Source organism: Crinia signifera, chromosome 4, assembly GCF_055691185.1.
Source record: "Crinia signifera chromosome 4, ASM5569118v1, whole genome shotgun sequence".
Classification (NCBI taxonomy): domain Eukaryota; kingdom Metazoa; phylum Chordata; class Amphibia; order Anura; family Myobatrachidae; genus Crinia; species Crinia signifera.
Window position 1 is genome coordinate 301737958 of NC_139220.1, and position 17610 is coordinate 301755567.

Genomic DNA, 17610 nt, shown 5'->3' on the forward strand with positions numbered 1-17610 from the left:
GGAGACACGCCAGGTGGGAGGGATACAAGACACGAGAGGTTGGAGAGAGAAAAGAGGGCAACGAGAATTGAGAAGTTACAGACAGAAGCATAAGTCATGAAGAATGCATAAAAGGGATACACATAGGAGAGGAAGAAAATAAAATTAAAAACAAAAGACGGGACACAAAATGAAGAAAAGGACATCCAGGGCGATAAAGGAAATGTCAAATGAAGATATAAGAGAAGAGTTGTCCGTGGAGGAGGAGGAGCATGATAACGTAGGGCCACAAAGTGAATGACAGATGAATTTGAAACAACGAATGAAGGGAAGACAAATTAGCAAAAGTTAAAGAATGGATCGGAGAGATAGGAAACATTCAAGATAAACAGATACAGAAGGCGAGTCAAAAGATAAGCAAGGAAAGGAGAGAAGTGCCCTCACATGTACACAGAAGGGGGGGGGGCATGACAGGGGTAAGAGGAGAGAGGGTAGGGTGCCACAGCGACAAGGAAATAAAAAAAAAACGGAAAAAGTGGAAAAAAGATGGATTTTCTGTAAGTTTTTGTGCAGGAACAAGCAGATTGAGCAAAACAAGCAGGGGTAAGAGACAGAAGATCCAACCAAAGTGGGAGAAGGCAACTAAAAGAGAGACAAAGCCCACTACTACAAGACCTTCCTCTCCTTCACCATTCCTCCCCATATCCCCAGGGACAACTCCTCTAAAATATATGTGCAGCAGGAAATATGGGAAGCGGAGACTCCAGCAAAGGGGGGGGGGGGGGGGGGGGTTGAAGGGCAAGCAGGAGGGACAACACTGGAGGGGAGAGATGAAATGAGGGGCATCACACTGGCACCCCCCTTCAACCAAAAAAATACCACAGATGCAAGGAGTTAAGAAAAGTAGGCAAGGAATGAGTGTAGAGGGCTAGATTCTGTTTTATAATAAACCCACCTTCTGACACATCATTAATCTATTGATACTTTACAATGTAAATGCCTAAGCAATTGAACGCTTTGTTCTGCAATGGAGACCTGGCTCCAGGGATCAGCAGGCTCAGATGGACAATGTATACTGTAGACACAGGACAGCTAAATCTAAAATAGCAGCTACTAACAACTCACATATGTACGTGTAACGTAACAGACTATCGCAGTTCAGCTGTTTCAGGACACAGGTTCCTGGTAGCAGACAAAGATAACTTTGTGTGCAAATAATTATCCCATTTGTCAAGAAGCTGGGTCTGCGCACAGGACGAGGACATATTTGACAGCCGCATTTATGACCGTGTCTGATAATGATCTGAACAGTTTTATTACATCATTATTTGACATTAATATGGGGAAAGTCTGCCTCTTGTTGTCTGATAGTGCTGGAAAATAGAGGGGGGGGGGGGGGGTAAATTACTGCTGGTAATTGTATTACCGAGGGCTATCCAATGCTATCCAATGCCAATGCTTACCAGGGGTTTGGTTTTGTCTGCCTCAGGCAAGGAAAGCCAAATCCACAATAAGCGTGTTTCTTTTCGGTGATCATGGCAACGAAAATACAAAAATACATAGGTTTGCATCTTTTTTGCGTCTTTGTATTTAACAATTGGATAGGTCCTATAAAAATATAAAAAGTTTTTTGCCGGGCGCAACATTTTTGGGGGTCATTCTAGCACCCTGCTCCTGTTGCAACCCGTGCAATTCCTCTTTCAATGTGTGGGGTGTCGCTCTCTGCTCTGGTGCGTCTAGCACACTGTGGTCTGTATCTCTGCACTGAATGTAAACACAATATGCACATTTGGAATTGTATTAGTAGCATGTATTAGGTAACTTTTAGGTTTAGCGGTCCTTGAATTAGTTCTAAAAATAATCACTTTGCAAATTCAAAGTGTTAATGTTGCCTCTGGAGCCTGCGCTGCGATAGTAAACTGCCCTACCCTTTTCTAGTGCAGTCAGTACCCTTACACCCCTTGTGTACATATCATAGAGAGCAGAACCCACCTGTCTGTGTGGAGCATAGTCCCGACCCGCACTTGGCGAACGAGAACTTGCCCTCCCATATTCTTGGCGCTCCCTCTCAGATCCGGGGTGGTGATGGTGGTGGTGGTGGTGATGATGGTGGTGGTGGTGGTGCTTTCGATCTCGGGTACGTCCACGTTCTTCTGAAGGCAGGTCGCATGACTGCGTGGTGGTGCTAAGCTCTGTACCAAGACCTAGAGACGATATTGGGACACAAGGTTATGCCTCATTCTCAACAGCATTGCTCCCAGGCTCATACCTCCCAACACTCACGATTTTAGCGGGACAGTCCCGATTACCGGGTCCTGTCCCACCCGCGGCCGGAGGTGTCCCGCTGCGGGGGGGGGGGGGCAGTTGGGAGCCCCCCCAATTTGACAGAATAGATGCTGTGCGCATGCGCACAGCGTCTATTCCAGGCCGAAAACGGGGACGCGGCTCATTTGCATAAGCCGCACCCCTCATTTGCATAAGCCGCACCCCCTTTTCAGATGTAACATGTGCAGAGAGATTTAGCTTTGGGTGAGTTATTTTGTTTCTGTGCAGGGAAAATACTGACTGCTTTATTTTTACACTGCAATATAGATCTCACTTTGAAGAAAAACCCCCACCCAAATCTAATTCTCTCTGCACATGTTACATCTGCCCCAGCTGCAGTGCACATGGTTTTGTCCAGCTAAGAAGGAATTTGCCTCTAAGAGTGAACTAGAATAAGGCCCAATATCTTTAAGTGGTATCTTAGAACACAGATAACAACCATGATCATAATTTATCCTATTTACAAATCCGCGGATACCTACATCGCCTTACTAGTCTTCATGTACCTATCCAAACTCTCTACCAATCTCTATTATACACATTCATTTAAATCGAATGGATTTAAGCAATTTGTAACAACCGTTACTGTCCATTTTCCATTGTTTGGGAGCAAATGGTCATTTGTCATTTCTAATCAGCCGGATTGGACAGATGACCTGACAGATAATTGTAAAATGTGTTCCCAGCTTAAAAAAATCACCTGCACATCACTGTGCTCCCACTGCCCGGGATAAGTTGTAAAGTTGTAAAACGAAAATTAACGTCTTACAATGCAACGAGCATCAGATGCATTGATCCAAGACCATTCCTTCAGATTGAATGATTTACACATTCATTTGTGAAAGACATCATGATTTTACAAAGAGGACAGTTGACAAAATTTGACCTGAGGAGCCATTGGACCAATAATAATGAAAGGAGGCGGTTCTTACTATCATACACGAGCAACAGGAAAGGGACGACAACCTCTGAAAAATGCTAGTAAATATTTTTAGCTGTTGGATGGCTTCCTAAGGGCAGCCGGACTTTGTTTATTTGTTTATCATCATTTATATAGCGTTATATTATATATTATAGCACTATATATATAGATATTAGGCAACATGTTACAGAGATAGATTAGTCACCATCATTCCCTGCCACAGTGGAGTTTTACATTCCATACTGCCCACCAAACACACACATATTAACAGGATGCAGTCTACTTTTTGACCTGTATACATTTTAAATGTTGGCATTTTGACCATGTCGGCATTTTAAATGGTCAGTATTGTAGGTAAATTGTAGGTAAATCATACTTAACCCACATTAACATATAGACAGTACTAAGGCTATTTTATAGTGAAGGGGGAAATCGGAACACCCAGAGTAAAAACAATGCAAACACACTTGGTACATACAAACTCCACACAGATAAGGATTGGTTTGAATTTAAAAGATGATATGCTCAACCACCTTGATAATAATAAATATAATTCCTGAGAAATTGCTGCAATAGACATCTTGAAGTGAGACACCTGTAAGTATCAGTCTACTGTGGCCCAGATGACCTTCACTTTCCTAATTTGATTTGTAGTAAAAAAAAAAAAGTAAAATAAAAATCTTAAATTAAATTTTTAAACTGCAACAGTACTTGGTGGTTTATAAATGTAGTGGTGTACTTTCCTTAGCTGCAGCATGACTGACATGCTGCAACGTTTGCGGACGGAAACCGGGACCGTTCTAGAAAACAGGGAAGTGTCATCACCCGTTTTGTCAGCGTGCGGAACCCAGATTTCCTGGGTCCAGCTTACACAGTCACCTCCTTGTGATTTGGGCCGATTTCACCGGATTTCTCGGCCCAATCCATCAGAATCGGGCCCAAATTGTATGTGGGCCCTAATATAAATAAATTTGAAGTGTAAAAAAACCCACCAAACCCGCTGGGGTATTCGTACCGATATATTTTGGCTGTATATTGCAGAGAGTTTCGGCAAGAAATGCAACAGAGAATGGTAATGATTAATCCAAGTCCATTAGATCATTCTACCGTATGTTGGACAACAGGTCACAAGGGATGGTCATCAGCCAATCAGCCTGTGTAGAGCTGACTTTTACTAACCTGATTCCATATCCACATAGCGAGTTAGGGATCGTTCGGACACCCGATGCCCTCGCTCTCTTCTGCGCTGGTTCCCGGGACGAGGACCTTCATCCGGAGTTACCCTCTCCAATGAATATTCGTTTAGTCGGATGCCTTTCGACCGGGAATGACCAAGCATAGATGTTGAGCGCTTCATTGGGCTCCCATCCGTAATGGTCTGCAAGTTGGGTATAAAGCAATGATGAGCACCTGCGTCCACTTACCTAGAACCAGCTTAACACATTCAAGGCAATCTATATGTAAACTCAGACAAAAAAGAGAAAAAACGAATGTAGTTACTGAGGACATATTAAGCAAGTCATGTTTTCACTGCAGCCAAAGCACAGAGAGGCAACAAATGTAGCAACGCTTTGAAGATCACCAAGATTGGAACAGATAAATGGGCTTCGGTGTTGAGGCCTTGAAAATAATCCTCGAGCCTGCATGGTTTCATCACATACGGTAGATTTCTTTTTGGAAATGATCACATGTTGTGCGCAATAACATCTAGTAAGATGTGGATTTCTGTCTACCAATGGGTTTCTAAAGTAGCGTTGTTAAAGTTAATAGGCAATCCACACGGCCTTGTAGCATGTGTGACTCTAGGAGACATCTAAACGGTGAATTATTTCCATCTGATGTATTGAGATCTATCCTGTATTTATAAAAGCCAATATTAGCATGTAGGAAGTGCAGTGTATGTGGTCACAAACTTATTGATAAGAGCCTGGCACACGTTATTACTGTGCTGTTCACATAAATGGCCCTCCCATTGTGACTACACCAATCATACAATAGGCTTGGAGGCTCACACTCATAAGGTTGCCTGGTAGACCCAAGTAGGAACCATTTATACACAGATACCAACTGACCACACTATCCTCCCCCTCGCCTTCCACATGTCTTTCTTTCATCCTATATGCTCTTTGAGCGCAGTGCCTTGCTTCTCCTTCAAGCCTGCTCTCCTCACAACCATCATCCCTCTCTTGACCTGGATTGTCAAACTACCACGCAATGGGGCAGATGTATTAAGCTTTAACAAGAGATAAATGCAAGGGTGATAAGGAGAGATAAACGTCCAGCCAATCAGCTCCTTACTGACTTTTTTCAAACACAGGCTGTAACATGTCAGTTAGCAGGTGACTGGCTGGACGTTTATCTCTCCTTATCACCCTTGGATTTATCTCTTGTTAAACCTTAGTACATCTGCCCCAATATCTCTAGTTCCCTGTGTCTCAAGATCTCTCTATAGCCATCTAACCTCTCAAGGGCTATTTCACACGCTCCGGCTCCTGCCGAGCAGCGAAACCCTGCACGGCCAAGAAGCCGTGCCACACTGAGAAGTTTACAATGGAGGGGTTGGCCACAACCTGGCAGCCGTCCCTTTCAGTGATTGGATCCGGCTGCAACCGGACGGCCGATCAGTTCTATCTACACATTCTTTTGGACCCATCTACAGCATTTGATACTGTGGACCACCCTCACCTCATTCAGACTTTCTTCAGTCTTCTAGTCTGACTCTCCCACACCCCTTTTCCTCTACCTACCAGTGTTCCCCAGGTCTCTGTTCCTGTCTTTTCTCTTTATAGCTCTTCCATTGGCTAGTCTCTATTGTGTCAATCATTATAGCTTGCTGTAGGACTTAGTGAGTCTCTCTGTTGTTTGCAATGTTCCTACAATCGGAGGTAATGCACAGTACAACACAGTGTTACCCGACAATGGGAGTAGCCGGGAAGTGTAGCAACAGTCGGAATAAATACTGCTCTGGTTCCTGCAATGCAGATGGTCAGCAAACCATGAAGGGCCCACCAGGCGTATGCAGCGGTAGAACCCATGTTTAAGGTCTGTCTCGCAGGGGAGGACAATGGGCCCCTAGGCAGTGGAACCCACCATAGATTTACTGTCCTCCCATGGACCCATCCAGCAATGAAGATTAACTTAAAATTTACACAAGTTTCTCAATGTAACTTACTTCCTGACTGAAAGTATAAAAGGAATCTATCCTGTACTTTAGTTACTATGTAATTACAATTTTTAGCCCTAACCCAGTGGTTCGCAAATTTATTTTGCATCATGGCACCCTAGATTATCGGAATATTTGTCAAGGCACCCCTAGGTGCAAAGTTTGCTACCGAGAATTTCAGAAAACAATGTTAAATTAAATAAGTTGTGCTTATATTTCATCCTTAGGTCCAGTTATGTGGTGAGGGACAGGATTCACTTCTGTTTATCCACATATTTTAAAACTGGAAGCCACAAGCTCTGGTTTTGCCTATTACATTGACCATAAATACTTTGAATCGGTTCTGGACCACCAAACCGAGGCACCCCTGCAAGTGCTCTGAGGCACCCCAGGGAGCCTAGGCGCACAGTTTGGGAACCACTGCCCTAACTATTGTTAATGTATGCCAAGAACTTCTGGCAAACATTTAAGCAGCAATCATACACAAGGCAATATGATTCATGTATACCCTAGAACACATAATTCTTGCTCTATTATGGACAGCAACACAGAGGAGGAGACAATAATGATATAAGCATAATTAGAAACATAAACAAGTTTCTACACTGCCCTGGTCTCCTGCAAGTACCTGGGAAAGGTTAATGCTTGTTAAAGGCCTCAGGGAAAGTGACATATTGCAAAAGTCTTTCTCTGGACACCTTATCTTTTGACATGGGCAACAAAGTCCCTGTTGTGTGGGGAAAAGGGGCTAGATTTCTGGTTGCCTCACCAGTAATATGGCCTGGCCAAGTTCCTTTTTTATTCAGCCTGATACTACGGGGGAAATTTACTAAGAATACGATTGTTCCTATTCTTATTCTTAATACAAATGAATCCGACCGCATACGGCTGTTTTAGCCATATGCAAATTCGTATTCCGGAGGGAAATTTACCTAGCAGTCAAATACGACTGCTTTGTAATCCCCATGTCGTATTCAGTCATATTGATTCGTATTAGCGGCCGTATATACGGCCACTAATATGAATTCCTATAGGCAGTCTGCACGGATCAGTCAAATCCGTGCAGGCTGCAGTGTGTAAAAAAATAGAAAAATACATTTAAAAAACGGCGTGGGGTTCCCCCACGGCCGTAACCAGCACCAGACTGAAAGAGCCGGGCTGGTATTAAAAAATCAGGAAACCAAACAGATAGGGGTTCCCCAATTGTTTAAAACTAGCCCCCATGAAAATGCTGAGAGCCAGCCTACCTGGAGATACCCCTGGCTTCTCCAATGTCACTCTGGAGTCAGCAATCCCTCCTAATGCTGACCCTTCTATATGCAAGCAAGATCTCTGTATATATGCAACCAAGATCTCTGTATTATCTGATTATTATGTAGTTATTTCTCACTCAGTTTGCAATTGGGATACAAAATGTTTTTTCCTAACCAGAATTACCCCTCCCTTTTGGCACCTGAGTGACATCACAATCTGATTGAGCAGCTTGCCAACAAAAGTCCCACAGGAAGGCACCTGAGCAAGATTGGCAGAGACTCATGGAAGTGCTGGAGACATGATTATATATATATATATATATATATATATATATATATATATATATATATATTTACTGGCTGAAGTACCCAGTATTACCGGGTTATAAAACGTTAACCGGCGCATTCCGCCATGGGGTCCGACAGACCCCCAACAACCTATTATGTGTTTTCTTCCACATCCATCCAGTAGAAGTCCCAAAACAGGCTACATGGGCTAAAGTTCTAACCGGCGCACTCCGCCATGAGGTCCGACTAAACACTATAAAACCTGGCCAGAATCCAACTGGACCACCTTGCTTTGGTTATTTATATATTTATACCTGCAGCCAGTTCAGTTTGCGCATTCTGCTTCAACCAGAAATTGAGCTGTCTACAGCCTATACCCACACGTATCTTATCTACATCACAACTGAACATCGGATATTGTGGATCTGGTCATCTACAGATGTAGCCGGCCTTAGTGTTGCTGGCGAATCGCCAGCAGCATGCTGCTGGCGATCCGCCAGCAACACGGCGCTCCATCTGACTGAGACGCGCGTGCGTCTCAGTATCCGGGCGGCGAGGCGGGCGCAATACTGTCTGCCTCCCACTCAAGGGGGCTGGGGGGGACCCGAGGGCACTGCGGGGGGGGGGGGGGTGCGGTCGCCCGGTGTGGGCACCGGGCGACCGAGGGCAGCACCGTCGGAGGGGGACGCGCACGCACCTCGTGCGCACGCGTCCCCTTCTGGCATACAGATGGCACAGGGCAGGGGATGGCGGCTGGCGTCGCCATCGCCATCCCCTGCAAAGATGAAGCTCGCTACATCTGTATACTACATAGATCTGGTCGTCAGTACTTCATAGATGGGATGGTCCCTTAAAAATTAAGACATTCTGTACCTGCACCAGAAATAGGTGAACTAAGAAGGCCGTGGACACCCCATACACTTGTGGACACTTCTACCTTACATTCGAAACATTGGATATCTGAGATCCAGAATTTACCCAACTGATGGGGAGGCCTTAACAGCCAACAGTTACTGACCCATTACACCCTGAAGGTGTTAAATAGAAGGTTGTGGATACTCCATACGCATTTGAAGCATTTGATATTATACCTAGTGTAAAACCCCTGATGAAGTCTTTCTCAAGACGAAACGCGTCGGGTTATTGATGTCGCATTCCGAAAAGGAAACAATATCCAGATGTGTATCTTGAAATATAATAAAGCATTCAGGTTTTAAGATCATACATTGTATTGGGTCACTGTATTATGTACCAGTATTATTGGTGACAATTCTATTAGGTGGTGAATGCGCTCTCTATATTTCTTGTTCATATATATATATATATATATATATATATATATATATATATATATATATATATATATATATATATACGCACAGATACTGTACACTAAAGTGTCAAAAGTCATGGGATAGCAGCATGTAATGGTATGTGTGCCACTGTACCATGATGTCTTGTAAATGCCCTGCAGCTGTAATTTTACATTTCCTTAGTAAGTTTAACCACCAGCTGGGCTGCTAATGGCAAGGCATCATGAAGTATCGGAGTTGGAGCAGGCATGATAATGGATGCCCGATGGAAGGGACATTCCATTTCCAAGATTGTGTCATGTTTGTACCAGAATACCTCATGGAAGGCGTTACCAGTGTGTATAGAGCAGTGGCAGACCACGGGTGCTTAATGATCATGACCAGTGGCATCACTGGGGCAGATTTAATTTATCACCAGCCATTAAGCTCCTGTCAAGTTACCGTCTGGGTTTAAAAAAATGATGGTTAGGAGCTGATTGGCCGGTAATACAGTATCAACCACTTAATCTCTTCTCCAGGCTTAATAAATCTACCCTTATGACACATTCAATGCAGGAGGTACCAGATGCATATTTAGCAGGTCAGTGCAGTGTTCTTTAGCCTCCATGGGATATGGGAGCAGAAGACCCATCAGAGTGCCCCTAAACACTGTGATAACAGATACAGTGCTTCACCTGGGCTTGTTGCTAATTGGAACCTGGAGGTCAGGCAACATGTGGCTTATTCCTATGTATCAAAATCCCAGTTGTTTTGGGCTGATAGTAAGGTTCGTGTGGTGCAGATCCCATGAGGCCATAGACCCCAGTTAATAAAAACACAACATGCGGACTGGTGTTGGTTCCATAATGGTGTGGGGTGTGTTCATGTGGCAAGGATTGTGTCTGCTTATCCATCTGAGCACATCATTGACCAGTAACCACTACAAGGCATTGACCTTCTGCAGCCCTTCGTGGACTTCATGTACACACAACAACAATGAAATATTCTATCAGGAAAATGCACCATCGGTCCCACGATGTCCAGAATTGGTTCAAGGAACATTCTGGAGAGTCCAGGACAAATAGTGTGGCCACCACATTCATTCACAATAAACCCAATCAAGCATTAATGGGACATGGTGGAGAGGTCCATTCACACCCATATCCTGAACCTACAAATATTAGGGAGCTGTGGAAAGCTATCCAGGATGACATGAGTCAACATATGCCCAAGGGACTTGGAATAGATGCCATGGTGGGTTACTGCTCTTTGTTAGGCTAGATGGTGTCATACACAATATGAGGCACCGATCCCATGACTTTTGGCACTTCAGTTTATGGCATACTAGACAACAGGATGGATACTATAGAGCTTACCAGTCACAACAATCACCAGAATAGACACTAAAGAGTATACTGGTCACTAGAATGTAGACGTGCCGGTCACACCAGTCACCAGAATGGATAATATAGAGCACAGGTTCTCAAAGTCGGTCCTCAGGACCCCACACAGTGCATGTTTTGCAGGTCTCCTCGCATAATCAAGTAAAAAAATAAGCTCCACCTGTGGATCTTTTAAAATGTGTCAGTTGGTAGTGAGTCGGGTGACCTGGAAAACATGAACTGTGTGGGGTCCTGAGGACCGAGTTTGAGAACCACTGCTATAGAGCATACTGGATGCCAGAATATACTGTGAATAGCATACTGGTCACCAGAATTGACACAATAGAACAAACTCCAAACCAGAATGGGCACTATAGAGCATACTTGGCACCAGAATGGGCACTATAGAGCATACTTGGCACCAGAATGGGCACTATAGAGCATACTTGGCACCAGAATAGACACTATGGAGCATACTGGGCACCAGAATGGGCACTATAGAGCATACTGGTCAGCAGAATATACACTATAGGGCATACTGGGCACCAGAATGGACACTATAGGGCATACTGGGCACCAGAATGGGCACTATAGGGCATACTTGGCACCAGAATGGACACTATAGGGCATACTGGGCACCAGAATGGACACTATAGGGCATACTTGGCACCAGAATAGACACTATGGAGCATACTGGGCACCAGAATGGGCACTATAGAGCATACTGGTCAGCAGAATGGGCACTATAGGGCATACTTGGCACCAGAATGGACACTATAGAGCATACTGGGCACCAGAATGGGCACTATAGGGCATACTGGGCACCAGAATGGGCACTATAGAGCATACTTGGCACCAGAATAGACACTATGGAGCATACTGGGCACCAGAATGGGCACTATAGAGCATACTGGTCAGCAGAATGGGCACTATAGGGCATACTGGGCACCAGAATGGACACTATAGGGCATACTTGGCACCAGAATAGACACTATAGGGCATACTGGGCACCAGAATGGACACTATAGGGCATACTTGGCACCAGAATGGACACTATAGGGCATACTGGAATGGGCACTATAGAGCATACACTATTTCTCTTCTGTACGATGTGTCTAATTCTCATTAAATGCTTTTATTTCTTATATACGGACATGATGTATTTTAAGTATATCCAAATGGATCCCCACCTTCCCTGTCCGGTCAGTCACACAACGTGCCCAGAACTTTCATAAACTCTTTTTACCGATAAGTAACAGTGACTTTGCTCTGATTTCTGTAGGATCATTAGAATACAGAGTTTTTGTTTTGTATCTCCTTAAAGCTTCCCATAGGGTGTAACAAAGATGCATGTAAAGCGGTGCAGTAGTTTGATCATATTTAGAGTTGAATACACAGCACAACAACAAAAAGGAAGAAAGAGCCTTAGTGACAGGGAAAGAGAAGAATAGAGAAAATTTGGGTGCAAATGAGAGCAGTAGATGGAGAAAGAAGATAGGAGAAAGTGTGAGAGTATGTATTAGAGGTGTTACATACACTGAGGTTACTCCCTCTGGTTCGGGTTTTCCTTCGCTGCTACAGCAAGACAAAGACAGAGGGGAGAGGAGAGACAAGAGGTAGGGAGAGACCACAGAAGTGTAGGACGGAGAGAAAGACATCACGGGGAGAGAGACAGAAGGACAGAGAGCAGGGGGAACAGAGAAAGAGAGAACACAGGTTAACAGCAGTTAGACCGAAACACTTTCATATAAACAGTGCCCAGTTTAAAGGACAAATGACTAGAGAGGTGAGGATCACACAACAGCCACAAGAGGACAACATGTGTTACACTGACACAGCAGAAGACATCTCCTCCCCTCCCCCCCCACAACCCCTCCAGGACCCAGCTCACATTGAGGACCCTGGATAGTATTGTTGAATAACAAAGATGATAGGATGTAAGAGTGGCACATGGAAGGGAAGACACAGATGAATGGGAAATCCTGGCAAGAAGACCACGCTAAGTGTCAGCTTAGTACAACCATAGCAGGTGCATGGAAACTGGCTGTAGAGTAAATGATGTATGAGAAGTACAATGCAGCCACTGTCTGAACAGGTTGCAGGTGAGGTTTGCAATGGATGCTGACATGACTATTGTGTTCGGCGTTTGAGATTGAGAATGATTATGGAAACAGCCGTGTAACTTGTCTGTGAGTCATCACATTTCAGTCTCTTGCTTAGTGTGTCCATGGTACCCTGTGGGCAGCTCTCTTTCTAGCAGGTGTCTGGCTCTTGTAGTGCCCTATTAGTTCTCGGTTAGACTTTATTTATATACAGTAGCACCACCGTTGCAGAAAATGAATAATCACTCATATGCCTTAGAAAGGTATTAATACCACATTCCACATCTAGTAATAGAACAGCCTCACATTGTTATATATAGAAAGAAATGATGATTGCAGGGCTCTACAAATTCACACAGCAGGTCCCCCCCCCCCCCCCCCCCCCCCCTGCCAGTCTTTCCCATCTGTGCACTCGGTTTCTTAGCAATAATCATAATAACTAGTCCTATCCCTGGTACAAAAAATGTACCTGAAAACAGGCATAATTATACATATTCACAACGCTGCAGAGCAATTCTGCTGAGACTCCCTGGACGGTTATGGATTAACGGATCAACTTGGTTTAGGTTGACAATACCACAGTCAACCACTAGGGGTCAACAGCATCTAGTTAGATGCCTATACTTCATAGATGGTCATCAGCGGTTTAGATAGACAGTGACGCTAGAGGGACGGAATGAAGGCATCAACGGGAACTTGGTCCGCAGTAACAAGGGCGACGTGGTTCCTCATCTTTTTTTGATGCTGAATGTCCATCGAGTTCAGCCTATACCAAATAAATATATGTTTAGAATTGTGCCTAGCCAATGGCTAGCCAAGGAACCCTAAATTTGAATTGAGTAAGTCATTTTAAGCTCAAAGTCCCAGTGATAATTGGCCAACGTATTTATATATCAATGTTTTTGTCAGCTAGAAATGTGTCTAACAAGCCCTTTCTTAATCGTATATTTATTGAGTCTGCCAAGAAAACTTTTTCCTGGCAGAGAATTCCAATTTTTGGGGAGCGGTGATGGACAGTTTACTATCTCACCACATGTTGAAGAGAAGGCCAGGGTTCTGATTGGTTCATTCAAATTCAGCCATGTTTTTCATATCAGGGCACTCCTGGGTTGCTCTTGCTAGGACCTTTGTATCATTTTCCAGGAAAAAAAACAACCACGCCCTGGAAGTTTGGGCTCTTTGACAAGTAAGCGAGCTTCCATAGTGCGCCTGAATCCGTAGATGCACCGATCGGTATTTTTGCTTCTGCGCATGCTGACAGCGGGCCTCAGCCAGATCTAGAGATCTGTTCATATCTAATCACATGACATATCCAGTATTTATCTCCTTTTCCACCAGCAGTCCCTCCCCATTGCCAGCCCAGGCGCAGCAGCATACGGCATAAGACAGCAGCAGTTGATGTTGGCCAATCAAGAGCTTTAACTTTCTGTGAACAATTTCCAAACAACTCAACGTTTACCATCTCTAGGGCTGAACAACATTGTAATGAGCGGCCTTGGTGAAAGGCAGAAGCTATAATATTAATAGTGAGACACTTGTAGTCAATGGGGGTTATTCAGACCTGATTGCATGGCTGCAAGCGATTGACAGACTGTGCAGGCATAGGGATCGTATCGTCCATGTGCGATGCCGCCCCGCAATAAATTCTACTAAGTTGACAGACAGGTAGCCGGTAGTAACCAGACATTTTCTGGGCGTGTCGGAAAAATGCAGGCATGCCCAGGCGTTTGAAGGGAAGTCATGTGATGTCAGCTCCCGCCCCAATCAAACTGATTCTGTAGCAACTGCCAAGTAAGCCCTGGGCTACGCACAGACTGCGCACAGTGGAAAAATAATTTGATGGTGTGCGGCTGGGGAATGGTAAGCATTTCGCTGGCTTGCATGGGGCAGGATTTCACTTGTACTGGGCAGCGGCAATCTAATCGCAGGGTGATCGCGCCTCATGATCAGATCTGAATAACCCTGTGTCAGTTCTGTGGGTGCAGTTTCCTGGTTGGCACTTCACTTTCTTGACGGATTGGTGTGGTATAGCTCACAGACGATGTCTAGGTCAACCCCAAAATGTTGACATGCACAAGGTTGACACGGAAAAGGTCAATACATTTAAAGTTGGACTTTTTCAAGGTTTTTTTGGTATCTATATTGATAACTGAGCACATTAGTGTACTGCTTCACCTTGCATGGCTCGCTGCGCTAGTCACACTGTACCATTCCCAATTGTACTCCATGTGGATGATATAGCATAAAAAAGTGGTGGTAAAATAGTGTTACAGGAACTCCATACTTAATAATACTCCAATAGACACTACCACTGCCTCAGAGCCTACAATTAACATTTCCGAGTAGAAGGATAATAATTTAGGATCCCAACAGTTATTTACCCGATGTCGGTATCCCGACTGTCAAAACGCTGACAGACGGCCACCCGCTATTTTCCCTCGTGGAGGTCCACGACCCCCATAGAGGGAGAATAGAATAGGTGGCGAGCATAGCGAGCCACCGTGCCCGCAGCGAGGCAAGCACAGCGAGCCCGCAAGGGACTTTGTTGCGCTCACCGTGCTGTCTGAGTCCGGCCAGTCGGGATCCCGACTTCGGGCTAATGACTGTCGGGATCCCGACTGTCGGAACCCTATACCACACCCATCTCCAAAGACTCTGCTTTGACTGATTCGTAAATTGATAGATCCTTATAATACCTGATAAACTCCTCTTAAAGGACTATTAGAATTTAAATAATCTGCTTACTATATCCCCTTTCCTTACCAGTAATACTACATTAATGAGGGCCCATCACTTTGGACCTCCACCACACCAGAGAGGCAGGTGTTACTATATCCCCTTTCCTTACCAGTGTAATACTACATTAATGAGGGCCCATCACTCTGGACCTCCATCAGCGAGGCAGGTGTTACCATATCCCCTTTCCTTACCAGTGTAATACTACATTAATGAGGGCCCATCACTGTGGACCTCCATCACATCAGAGAGGCAGGTGTTACTATATCCCCTTTCCTTACCAGTGTAATACTACATTAATGAGGGCCCATCACTGTGGACCTCCATCACATCAGAGAGGCAGGTGTTACTATATCCCCTTTCCTTACCAGTAATACTACATTAATGAGGGCCCATCACTGTGGACCTCCACTACACCAGAGAGGCAGGTGTTACCATATCCCCTTTCCTTACCAGTAATACTACATTAATGAGGGTCCATCACTCTGGACCTCCACCACACCAGAGAGGCAGGTGTTACCATATCCCCTTTCCTTACCAGTAATACTACATTAATGAGGGCCCATCACTGTGGACCTCCACTACACCAGAGAGGCAGGTGTTACCATATCCCCTTTCCTTACCAGTAATACTACATTAATGAGGGTCCATCACTCTGGACCTCCACCACACCAGAGAGGCAGGTGTTACCATATCCCCTTTCCTTACCAGTAATACTACATTAATGAGGGTCCATCACTCTGGACCTCCACCACATCAGAGAGGCAGGTGTTACCATATCCCCTTTCCTTACCAGTAATACTACATTAATGAGGGTCCATCACTCTGGACCTCCACCACACCAGAGAGGCAGGTGTTACCATATCCCCTTTCCTTACCAGTAATACTACATTAATGAGGGTCCATCACTCTGGACCTCCACCACATCAGAGAGGCAGGTGTTACCATATCCCCTTTCCTTACCAGTAATACTACATTAATGAGGGTCCATCACTCTGGACCTCCACCACACCAGAGAGGCAGGTGTTACTATATCCCCTTTCCTTACCAGTAATACTACATTAATGAGGGTCCATCACTCTGGACCTCCACCACACCAGAGAGGCAGGTGTTGCCATATCCCCTTTCCTTACCAGTAATACTACATTAATGAGGGCCCATCACTCTGGACCTCCACCACATCAGAGAGGCAGGTGTTACCATATCCCCTTTCCTTACCAGTAATACTACATTAATGAGGGCCCATCACTTTGGACCTCCATCACATCAGAGAGGCAGGTGTTTCTCATTAACATTACTTCTTCTTTACATGATTTGGTCACAGTGTTGTCGTTTTACTCATTAATATTTTCCTACTTGCCATTTTCCCTTCTATTGGCCCAGGATAACCATATGGCATTCACCAGCAAGTTGCCGGTGGGTGTAGCACGGATAATCTACGAGTATATCTGACAACCAATCATAGCTCTTTCCACGTGTGGCCCTTATTTTTACATCTTCTACATGTACTTATGATATGCGAAGGGTTTGTGTATTAAATGAATGCATCTGTGATGGACAGTGGTTAATATATGTTTATGGAAGCCGGTGATTTTAAAAGCTTGGCCTGGATGTCAAATATGTTCGATGCAACTCATGCAGGGGTGAACCGTGCGCCCAACTATCCAGCATAAGAGGCAAATTGTGCAACACAGGAAATATACTGTACATACAATAAGTAAGGAATCACATTTCAGCTGCAAATAATGGGTTGAAACAGTAAATGAAAAAAATCAGTATTTTACCAATTGTGAAATATTTTTCCAAGAAAGTTATCAAATCTTAGTAGGGATCGTTCCCCAATCATAAACCCAGAATTTCCCCTATGCCTTCTGCGGGGTTATAGGGGGTTATTCTGGTTCACTCGCAATGGAACAATCACGCTAATGGACAAAACCATATGCACGGCAGGTGGGGCAGATGTAGAGACTTAGATTTGGGTGTTTTATTGTTTCTGTGCAGGGTAAATACTGACTGCTTTATTTGTACACTGCAATATAGATATCAGTTTGAAGTACAATCCCCACCCAAATCTAACTCTCTCTGCACATGTTACATCAGCCCCACCTGCAGTGCACATGGTTTTCTACATTAGAGAGTTATTGTGCCTTTGCGAGTGAACCAGAATA

The 17610-nt window shown here is 44.5% G+C and overlaps 1 protein-coding gene across 13 annotated transcripts in view; it reads right to left on the reverse strand.

The window, feature by feature from the left end:
* The window catches only part of CACNA1A (calcium voltage-gated channel subunit alpha1 A), a 243911-nt gene that overhangs the window by 2291 nt on the left and 224010 nt on the right, over window positions 1-17610 (reverse strand). For 9 of the 13 annotated variants that reach the window (XM_083185296.1, XM_083185295.1, XM_083185294.1 and 6 more), the window contains 3 exons: window positions 12141-12179; window positions 4406-4604; window positions 1972-2183 (listed from right to left, as the gene is read on the reverse strand). In XM_083185296.1, the coding sequence (XP_083041422.1) occupies window positions 1972-2183; window positions 4406-4604; window positions 12141-12179 (450 nt within the window). The remainder of the gene's footprint in view (window positions 1-1971; window positions 2184-4405; window positions 4605-12140; window positions 12180-17610) is intronic. The other 4 variants (XM_083185302.1, XM_083185297.1, XM_083185300.1 and 1 more) reach the window with 2 other exon arrangements.